This window comes from Dipodomys ordii, unplaced genomic scaffold (assembly GCF_000151885.1).
Source record: "Dipodomys ordii isolate 6190 unplaced genomic scaffold, Dord_2.0 Scaffold43, whole genome shotgun sequence".
Classification (NCBI taxonomy): domain Eukaryota; kingdom Metazoa; phylum Chordata; class Mammalia; order Rodentia; family Heteromyidae; genus Dipodomys; species Dipodomys ordii.
Window position 1 is genome coordinate 2672194 of NW_012267259.1, and position 11361 is coordinate 2683554.

The following is an 11361-nucleotide window of genomic DNA, read 5'->3' on the forward strand; positions in this document are numbered from 1 at the left end:
CCTGGGTTCGATCCCCAGTACCAAAAAAGAAAAGACAAAAAAAAAGAGAACATTTCTTTTTTATGGGATATGTTATTTAAATTTTTATTGTTATTATAAAAGTAATGTACAGAAGGGTTACAGTTAATTAAAGAGTACATTTCTTATTGGACAGTGTCACCCCTTCCCTCACTCTCTCCCAGTTTTTCCCTTCCATCCCCACCCATAAGTTGTATAATTCATCTACAACATAATGTCCAATGAGTACCATTGGACATTGAATTTGTTCACCCTTTGTCCTTCCATTTAATATGTGTAATTGATTGTATTTATTTCTCTCTTAAAGTCTCTTTCCAAATCACTTTGAAAGACAGGTTACATATGCACATATATGTTATATATATTATGTATGTAATATGTAACAGATATATGATATAATGTATAATATAATATATAATATTTAAAATTATATATAGTATATATTATATAACATATATGAGATACGACGTATACTACCCTGTAGTGTACATTGAGAGCAAGAATATATTTTATATGCTTATCAAATTCAGAAAATTTTAAATTACATACAATATAATCTCTGTCTTCAACATTTAAATTTTCTCAGTCATACTCTTTATTAAAATTTTTTTCCCCAATAATGTAGTCTAGTCCATGGTCAAGTTTTGTACTTAGTTATCATCTATTAAATTTTGATGAATTGGGGGGGGAGGCGGGGAGGATTGGGTGGGGGGTAGGAGGGGAGGCTGGGAAGGGATGTGAAGGGTAAACAAAGGAGGAGGCTGCAATGCTTGATAAGAAATGTACGCATTATCCTGCCCATGTAATTGTAACCCCTCTGTACAGTGTGTTCACAAAAATAAAATTAAATAAATAAATTTTGATGAATTGCAATAGTTCTTTGTCTTTTGTGGCATTAATATTTTTGACAAAATAGGTCACTTGTTTTGTAGTATTTATTTCTATATTTGGGGGAGAGGGGACAGGATATGCCAGTATGAGGCTTGAACTCCAGGCCTTATGCTCCTCCTTACTGTTTTTATTGAGGTTGGGGTTCTGCTGCTTGAGCCACACCTCTTCTTCTGTTTTTTCCTGTTTGTTTTATCTAGTTAGTTGAAAATGAGAGACTCACAGACTTTTCTGCCCTGGCTGGTTTCGAACTCTTATCTCAGAGCTCAGCCTCATGAGTAGCTAGGATTGTAGGTGCAAGCCACCAGCTCCTGGCTCATGTCTTGATTCTTGATACTATAAGTGGTCGTACTAAGCAATGCATTTATATGAAATACCTAGAAGAGGCAAATCCATAAATACAGTTGGGAAGGAGGCATGAGGAATATCTGTAATGGGAATATGTTTCCTTTTGTGTTATGAAGGTATTTTGGAAGTAGATGGAAGTGGCAACGGTGAAATGTTAAGAGCTTGGAAGCCAGGCCTGGTAGCCAAAAAGGCTGAAACAGGAGGATCTTGAGTTCAATGCCGGTCTAGAATATATAGTGAAACCTCACCTCAATAAAAATATCAATGTCTGTGAATCATTTCCTTTAAAACAGTTGATCTTAAAATACATGAATTTTCTTCTTCTTTTTTTTTTCTTTTTCTTTTTTCTTATTGGTCATGGGTCTTGAACTCTGTGTTTGGGCGCTGTCCCTGAGCTCTTCAGCTCAAGGCTAGTACTCTACCACTTTAGCCACAGCGCCACTTCTGGTTTTCTGGTGGTTGATTGGAGATAGTCTCAGGTAGTTTGAAGCCAGCCCAGGGAGGAAAATCCATGAGACTCTATTTCCAGCAAAATGACAAAAGTAGAGCAATGGCGCAAATAGTAGAGCAAAAATGCAAAGAAGAGCCCAAAGTCCTGAGTTCAATAAACAAATGTCTAGATTAAGATTTTTTTATAGCTTTTTGGCCCAAAATGTATGTATTTTAGTTTTCCTGTCATTTTTTTCCTACTTCCAAACTGAACTCCCACACTGTTTTGTTTTGGCCAGTACTGGGGCCTGAACTCAGGGATTTGAGTTCTTGTTCAGCTTTTTTGCTCAAGTGGAGCCAGGACTCATTAAAACTCCTGCCTGGTGCTGGTGGCTTACTCCTATAATCCTAGCTACTCAGGAGGCTGTGATCTGAGGATCCTGGTTTGAAGCCAGCTTGGGCAGAAAAGTCTGTGAGATTCTTACCTCCAATAAACTACTCAGAAATAAAAATGGAAGTGGTGCTGTGGCTCAAGTAGTAGAGTGTTAGCCCTGAGTAAAAGAAGCTCAGGGCCAGCATCTAGGCAAGCCCCAGGACCAAAAAAGGAAAAAACAAAACCAAAATACACTCTCCTTGACGTTCATTAAATGTTCATTTGTTTCTTAATATCTCTATTTATATTTATATATTTTCTCACATGAAGACATATACCTCACCACACTGGTACAATAAGAAGTTACATGTTAAAAAAAAGAAGTCATATGTTTGGCACAGATTCTGGCATGTGATAGGTGTAAATAGTAGCTGTGGTTAATGGCCCAGGAACTTAAGAGTGTTATGAAGAAAATTGAGCTTGCCTCCACCATCCCTGCCTTGATACAGTGCTACAGCCTGTGGAAGTATAAATGTGTTCTGAAACAGCGTGGTCTCTCAGGGAAAGATGAGCATTCCAAACTTGCTTTTGAAAACTGACAGCCAATGCACATGCAGTTCTTTGTTTCCTCACTGGTTTATTTGCTTTCTCTGAAGGTGAAAGAAAACATGTTTTCCCGGTTAAGAGTAGCCACCTCTCCGTGTACTTTGGCATGCCGTCATCTGCACCGGAAAGAGAAAGGCAAGCCACTCATGTTGAACCCAAGAACGAACAAGGTTGGTAACATCCATGCCAGCGCAGACTTTCCTTCCTTCTGGTAAAGGTTTGATAAGGAAGACTGCTAGGTATTTGATAGCTTTATACTGAAAGTTTTCAGCGCCATTTGCTTTCTTTACATAAACTTTTCATATTCCCTTTGAAAAAAAACATAGCTACTTTATATCTCCTAAATTTCATACTTCACAACTTTAGCTAACAGAAAAGACTCAACTGCGAAGCAAAATACCACCAACTATGAATAGCACTGCAACCAGGTTTTGTGTTGGGTTTTTCTGGTTGTTTTTCTTGGGCAAGATATGGTATTTTTACATTTACTGAGCTTGTAGCATACTCAGTATGGGCCAACCAGTTAGGTCTTTGAAGGGTGAGGTCAAAATTGTGAAAGGAGCCTCCACCCAGCTTACTAAACACAAATCCTCTCACATAATAATTTTGCTCAATGAATGGGTAATGGCTTCAAAGACAAAAATCCTTTGACTTTTTTTAAATTTTTATTTCGTTGTGCTGGTCCAGGGAGCACTGTCCTTGAGCTTTTGTACTCAAGACTAGTCTCTGACACTTGAGCCCAACTCCACTTCTGGGTTTTTGGTAGTTAATTAGAGATAAGAGTCTCATGGACTTTCCTGACTAGGCTGACTTTGCACTATGATCCTCAGATTTCAGCTTTTAGGATTATAGGTATGAACCACCAGTGCCTGGCTTAACTCTATTACCATTCCTAGGATAGAAGTGATAGGAAATGTTAAGACCCAGTCATGAGTTTATTTTTTATTTTTTTTTAGTTGGGCTCAGCAGCAGATTTCTCTATTTTTAATAGCAATATAAGTAAATATAATGACTGTGAGTAGTTTCTTTTCTTTTTTTTCTGAAACAGTGTTTTACCATGTAGCCCAGACTGGCCTTGAATTTGTGATCCTCCTGCCTTAGCATCCTATGTGGTATGATTACAGGTATGAACTGCCATGCTAAGTTGTTAAATAGAATAGTTAAGAGGGTTGGTTTTTGCATCTTTACAGCCAGCTTCTGGTTCCAGCTCTTTTTTGCTATGTGATTGGGCATCTATAAATACGTTCTCTTAACTTACCTGAAGTCATCTGAAAATTGACAAGAATAATTAGTTCCCCCTTAGTGATATTTTCTGGGTACTGAGTAAAATAAAGTCTTTGACATGCTTAGTTAGCATAGTTTAGGCCAACAAGAAGAAATGTGTCCAGAGATCACACCAAAGACCACATCTTTGCATTTCTGGTACTTTGCACAGACTCAGCAGATACCTAATGACTTATATGAAGCTTAATTAAAGGTATCTTTATCCCCCTCTTGTTTTTGCCTCAGTTTCCAGATTTTGCTTGTTCTTCAACATGCAGTTCATTCCAAATCCAGGCCTGAGAATGGAATTCAGTGGTGGCCCATTTTTTTACAATGCTTGAGACCCTGCATTCAATCCCATCAACATATACTCACAACTAGTAGGGGTATTTCACACTGCAGTAGACTGCAATGGTTGCTCGCTTCTCTGAAACTCTTAACTAATTTTATCTTCCTGTTTCTATGGCAAGTAATCTATATGGTTATTTTGTATTTAGCTGTTATTTATGTTTCCATGAATTTATCTCTTTTTGATTTAGGTTCCATTGGAGGTAGTACAGTTCAAATACTTTATGTCTTTGTCAATATCTTGGGTTTAGTAGACATTTCTTAAATGTGCTGTTTTTATTTATTGTTTACTTATTTTACTTAAAACCTATTGCAGGGATTTAGTGGCTATAAGGAATATATAAAGTATATTAAGTGAGAAATTTCTAGGAAGATAACCTAAATGCATTATATAGTACTTCTATAAAAAGATTTTCAATTTACAGGTCAAGGATTCCTTGGAGACATACCATGTTAAGAAATCAGGTTTGTACTTCACAGACTGTAAACTGAATTAATAATTTCTTATGTATTTATGTGTCTTATTTTAAAGAGTTTGTTGCTGCTCTAATTAGTAAAAAGGCAAGATTGAATTCTGAACCTTTTTGATGTGTCTGTAATCCCTCTGTATTAAAGGTATACTTGTGATAATGCTTGTAATACTGTTTAGCATTAAAAATGTGTCATTCATTTACATTACATTCACTGTTGTATAACCACCCCTGTTGTGGAGTTCTAGAACTGCTTTATAGCCCTTAATGGAAACCTAGTGCAGCAAATATATAATAATTTAATATCATTTTTAGCACAGACTTAAAGCTTGCAAAGGTACTAAGTGACATCTTATTTTGTGCACTAATGATCCCTCCATCAGACAGGAAATCCCAGGCATTTTAAATGGAGGTTATTATGATTACAACTGTAAAAACTATTTGTGTGATGACAGGATGGGCCAGCTCCAGTTATGTACATAGCCTCCCCAACGCCTCCCGCTCCTCCCTCTCCACCCCCCCACCACAAATGTTCTTCATTTTCTTTCAACTCCTCAATTCTTTGAATTGGCTGCAAGAGAGAAGCCAGAGTTTTGGTTGATAATGTGATGTGTTGGTTCTGTAGGAGTCCTTCTGAAATTAAGAAAGAAATGGAACACTATTAACAACAGTCAGTAATTCTCAAATTTCTCCTGCCATTTAAATTCTTTATTTTTCCAGTTGCTCCCATAATAATAATGAACATTTCTTTTAAGCAAAATATCATTGTCAAGATGTAAGGCTGTGGAACTATTAAACATGGAGGCGGAGGTCGATAAGCTGGAACTCATGTTCCAGAAAGCTGATTCTGACCTGGATTACATTCAGTACAGGCTGGAATATGAAATCAAGGCTAATCACCCTGATTCAGCAGGCAAGAAAAATCCAGTTACCCTTTTAAAGGAATTGACAGCCTTAAAGTCTCGATATCAAACCTTGTATGCACGTTTTATGCCAGTCGTTGTTGAGCAGAAAGAGACAAAGAGCCGCATTTGTACTACTTTGAATAAGACCATGACCATGATACAAGAACTACAAAAGCATACAGATCTGGAGTTGTCACCATTGACTGAAGAAGAGAAAACTGTGACAGAGCAATTAAAACCTCACTTGCCAGATTTATGATGCAATGAAATTTTAAAAGAGAACTCTAATGAAGAAGATAAAATTCCACAGCAAAATGACAACTGGAGGTGGGGTATTAGTAAAGGAGTGAAAGTTTGGCTTGAGTGACAGGAAGGTTTCATAATAAGAGGGGAGGATAAAAAAGGCCAAATAATATATGAATGTATTTCAGCCAAAAGGATTGAATGGGGAAAAATATAAATGTAAACACACACACACAAAGATGTAAGGCTGTGAAGGGATCCTTCTACAGGTTCTAGTTTATTTTAGCCATAGCTTTGTATCTTAAAGGACTTCATTTGGAATAACAAAACTGTAGATTGCTAGAACTAAAAGCACTCAGTATTCAAATCATTAATTTAATTGGAGAAGTGTTAAGTGCTCTGTGGATTAGGGAATGTCAGCCCTAGGATATTTAAGGTCTTGCTCCTTTTGTATCTTGTCTAGAGCTTTTGTTTTCTAATTCCCACCTCTGGGTGTTTTGTTTGTTCAACTTCTCTAATAGTTACAAAGTAGAAGAAAAATTTGAGTTAGTTTACTTACACAAATAATATGATTAGTAAATATGACTATCGCTTCAGTATATCATCATCTGTTTTCATTTTACTATCATCTCCATAAAATTCAGGATTTAAATTGTAGTGTATAATTTCATATGCTATTTTACCACGAGGAAAAATAGGAATATATTTCCATGGTGCTTAATGTAATGTTATGGCTGCATATTAGTTTAGTAGATAGATTTGGAACCAGAGAGACCATTGGGAGTCCCACCAGTCTTTGACCCTTTACTGGCTTTATAATCATGACTCTAGTGATAATCTCTTTGAATCTATAGCTAATGGTGTAAATGTTGTCCTTTCAAAATTCATACATTGAAAATTTTATCCCCTGAAACTGATGGTATTGGCAGTTCTGTATTTGTATATAGTAGCTAGTTCATGGAGGTTCCACATGGGATTTTAATGTCCTTCAGAAAGTGACCCATCCAGATGCCGGTGGTTCATGCCAATATTGCAAACTAGTCATATGGTGGAGATCTGAGGATCTCAGTTTGAAGCCAGCCCAGGCAGGAAAGTCTGTGAGACTCCTATCTCCAATTAAGCACCAAGAAGCTGGAAATAAAACTCTAATGGCGGAGTGCTGTCTTTGAGCAAAATGGTCAGCAGCCATGCTCAGGTCCTAAGTTCAAGTCCTAGGAACAGCACGTGCACACACACACACACACACACACACTCAGGAACAGTGCTCAGGTCCTAAGTTCAAGTCCTAGGAACAGCATGTGCACACACACACACACACACACACACACACAGGAACAGTGCTCAGGTCTTAAGTTCAAGTCCTAGGAACAGTATGTGCAGGTATACACACACACACACACACACACACACTCATGAACAGTGCTCAGGTCCTAAGTTCAAGTCCTAGGAACAGCATGTGCACACACACACACACACACACACACACACTCAGGAACAGTGCTCAGGTCTTAAGTTCAAGTCCTAGGAACAGTATGTGCACACACACTCACACACACACACTCAGGAACAGTGCTCAGGTCTTAAGTTCAAGTCCTAGGAACAGTATGTGCATATACATACACACACACACACACACACACACACTCAGGAACAGTGCTCAGGTCCTAAGTTCAAATCCTAGGAACAGCATGTGCACACGTACACACACACACACACACACACACACACACACAGGAACAGTGCTCAGGTCCTAAGTTCAAGTCCTAGGAACAGCGCATGTGCCACAGACACACACATCCCAAGAGAGTTATCCTAATCCTTCCAGTGCATGGAGAAAACAAGATGTCTTCCCTGAGGAATGGTTCCTCCCCAGTCACTAAATCTACTGACTCATTGACACTTTCCTGTTTTTGATCATGTGAATTGTGTTTGTTTTTTCTGTCAGTCAGGGGGCTTGAACTCAGGGCCTGGTTGCTGTCCTAAGCTCTTTTCTTCAAGGATAGTGCTCTACCACTTTGAGCCACAGCTCTACTACTTTCCTGTCTTTGAAATTGTAAGGAGTAAAACTTTGTTTCTAAACTTCCCAATATTATGTTTGTTATACCAGCCTAATGGACTAGGGCAGACCTCAGGTCTTCCTCTATATTGTTGCATATAAAAAGGGAAACTGTAAAGATGCACTATGTCCTGGTATTCTCTTTAGGTGATGTTGTATTTTAATAAGTCATTACTGTTGAGGAGTTCTAGTTCCAATTTTGGCGCTGTAAGTCATGTTAGCAGTTTTGTAAGTATTCGGCATTTTCCTGATCCCAGACAGATTATTCTAACTTCACATAGGAGGAAAAGAAAGGCCTCTTAATTGCCCACCAGCATGCTTCAAAAACACCTGAGATGATCAATTTAAATAAGAAAAGCTATATTTTGGCTCAAAGTTCCAGAAGTTTCAGTCCCTAATCTGGCTGTGCTGCTTTGAGACCTCATCATGGCAGAGAGCACAAGATGGAGCAAAGCTGTTCTCCTCATGGGTCAGGAAAAAGATGCCAATGTGCCATTGTCTGTCATGGCCATTTACCCAGCGACTTGAAGACCTTCCAAAAGGCCCTGTCTCTCTAGCACTCTGCCACCCACTAGCATCACTCCAAGGAACAACCCTTCAGCACCTGGGCCTTTGAGGGTCACGTAAGGTCTAAGCTAAAGCATTCTGCCCTGATCTCAAAAAGCTCATAAGTTTATCTCACAGTGCAAGGTGCATTCTGTCTCCAAGAGTCTGAAGTTTTACTTATCCTAACATTGCTTCAAAGTCCATGTCCAAAGCCTCCTTTAGGACCCAGAACAAACACAGCTGTGAGCTTCTCTGAAAGTCACATACTCCCAAAGTATACAATGGCAAAACGAATCTAACTGTTTCAAAAGACAGAAATAGAAGATAGAAAGGAGGGCTTGGACCAAAGCAAGACTCAACAAGACAGATAGCAAACCCTTCATCCAGCGCACGCTGGGTATGATGTGGCATCCCGGGGGGCCTGGGTGTCTCCCCTCCCCCTCCCCCGTGGCCTTGCATGCTGCCTGCAGCTTTCTTCAGAACATAGTACTTGCTGGCATCTTCATTGCAGCTTTAGCTTCACCTTCAGATCCACATTCTGGCCTGTCAGGGGTCCTTGCAGGACACTGCTAATGCGACAGGAAGCCCCCATGGTCCTGTAACTTACAAGCCTGCAAACCCAGCATTATGCAGGGAGCTCCAAGGCTTTGCAGATACTAAGTGCAAGTAAATTGTGGGAGTGTTTTTTCCCCCTTCCTCCTCTTCTGCCCTGCTCCCTTAAATCCCTGCAGGGCCTCCCTCTTTTTTTTTTTTTTAATAGGAACTTGATACTTAACGATCCTGCCTCATCTTCCCAAGTGCTGGGATTACAGGCAAGCACTATAATTTCTGGCTTCCTACAGTGGTATTCCTGAACTATTTCTTTTTTTGGGGGGGGGGTCCGGTTGTGGGGCCTGAACTCTGGGCCTGGGCACTGTCCCTCAGCTCTTCAGCTCAAGGCTAGCGCTCTACCACTTGAGCTACAGCACCACTTCCGGCTTTTTTCTTTTTGCTTATCTGGTGCTGAGGAATCGAACCCAGGGCCTCAGGCATGCAAGGCAAGTGCTCTACCACTGAGCCACCTTCCCAGCCCCTGAACTATTTCTTTTAAGTCTTTATGCCTACTATGTGTATATGGTGAAGTCTCTCTGTGGTTAGTTTGGTGGTCAGCTTGTGATTAGAGAGTTAAATGTCTAGAACCTGAACTAGAACCAGTCAGTCTTCCACGGTCTGTGTGTGTGTATGTATGTGTTCAGATATACCTCTAGCACTTAGCTGCCTAAATTTGTGATGACATATCAGCCTTCACATCCTCCTTGCACAGAGCCTGAGGCTTAGCCAGAGGTGGGAGCTTAGGCCTCTCCAGTATTTTCTGGACAGGGCCATAGATCGTGCCATATGGATTGCCCAGAATACCTTCCAGCTTTTCAAAGCCCCACCCTACGGGCATCCGGTTCCATAAGCTTTTCCTGCTCAGTTTTTTGGTTAGTTTATTGTCTACTTCCTGTGTCATCCATGCAGCTGCCATACTGACATATTGCCTGTGATTATTTTCCAAGCTCTTTGGAGATTAGAACCCTGTTAGCACCCAGTGAGCTATGAGACAGGCAAGGTAAAACAGCACTATAGGTGCGATCTACAAGAAAATATCAGACAGGTCAAATCATAACATTGCCCTGGGCATAGGACTTTGCAAAAGCTCCAGTCCTTTCTTCCTACTGCATTGACTCATTCCCAGGCTGTTCATTGGTTTTCAAGACTACTTTGGAATAGGAAAGGTAGCCTTTGGTTAATTTCCAGGGTTCTGAAAAGCAGTTGACCCTGATCATTTGGCCAGTGTGTCTTTCCCCTTATGGAGGAAAGGATTTCCAGGAATTTATACAACAGCAATTGCTGACACCATTTTTTTTAACAAAAGAATTTGCTCCGCAGTTGAAAAATGGAAATTGAAGATTTTCTTCTGACATTATTGATTTTAATTATATTTTATTGGTTTAATTTATAATATGTTACCTGCATCTGTGTAGAATGTATAGTTTTGTGTGAGTTTTTCTGAACATAAAATGGGTTAACAGGAGTGTACTTTGATTTACAGCTTTTTTCTTAACAGTGTGTCTCGAAGATCTAATACTGTACATATATATATATATATACACATACACACATATATATATCTTAGTTATTATAATGGTATTTCATGGTATGAATATATCATAGGTTCCTTACAGCATAATTGGTGTACTTGTAGTAAATTTGTAACAGCCAAGAGAACTAGACACAGTGTCACTAACTTCTATATGTGCTTTTTTGTCCTGTGTCTATTTGTCTGAGATGACTAGTGATCATATTGTTTAACAGAAGAAAATCTTCATTAAAATTTGAAGAGCACTTCAAAACTGTCTTCCAAAAGCCTAGTTTAGATTTCCAGTAATTGTATTTATGAGGGTAATTTTTTCCAGTTTCATCAATCCTGGATATTACGGATCTTATAAATTCTGAAAATCTTAGCAAATGGATTTTGTTGATTTTTAAATTTGCAGTTAGATGACATTTTAAAGGACAATACCATTGGTACTAGAGTAAATAACCTTCATCCTTGCATTTTTTTTCTTTTAGGGAATGGCATTTACATTACAGGAACGACAAATGCTTGGTCTTCAAGGACTTTTACCTCCTAAAATAGAGACACAAGATATCCAAGCCTTACGATTTCATAAAAACTTGAAAAAAATGACCAGCCCTTTGGAAAAGTAAGAGTTGATTGATGTTTTTGGTTTTTTTTTTTGAATTAAAAAATTTATTGTAAAGGTGATGTACAAGGGGTTACAGTTAAATGTCAGGTAAAGAGTACATTTCTTTTTCAACTATTTTGAATTTCTTTTTTTTTTT

General features: G+C 38.8%; 2 protein-coding genes across 2 annotated transcripts in view; both read left to right on the forward strand.

The window, feature by feature from the left end:
• The first annotated feature begins 2717 nt into the window (after positions 1-2717).
• Me2 (malic enzyme 2, NAD(+)-dependent, mitochondrial) overlaps positions 2718-11361 on the forward strand; it is a 45735-nt gene continuing 37091 nt past the window's right edge. The window contains exons 1-2 of the mRNA XM_013018970.1: positions 2718-2832; positions 11089-11222. Of these exons, the coding sequence (XP_012874424.1) occupies positions 2725-2832; positions 11089-11222 (242 nt within the window). The 5' untranslated portion in view covers positions 2718-2724. The remainder of the gene's footprint in view (positions 2833-11088; positions 11223-11361) is intronic.
• LOC105987649 (spindle and kinetochore-associated protein 2) lies at positions 5542-6045 on the forward strand. Its single transcript, XM_013018972.1, has one exon. The coding sequence runs from the start codon at positions 5542-5544 to the stop codon at positions 5905-5907; it is 366 nt and encodes a 121-aa protein (XP_012874426.1). The 3' UTR covers positions 5908-6045.

Excerpts from the sequence above, each read along its gene's own strand:
- LOC105987649 (XM_013018972.1), top strand. The coding sequence starts at position 5,542 with ATGGAGGCGGAGGTCGATAAGCTGGAACTCATGTTCCAGAAAGCTGAT.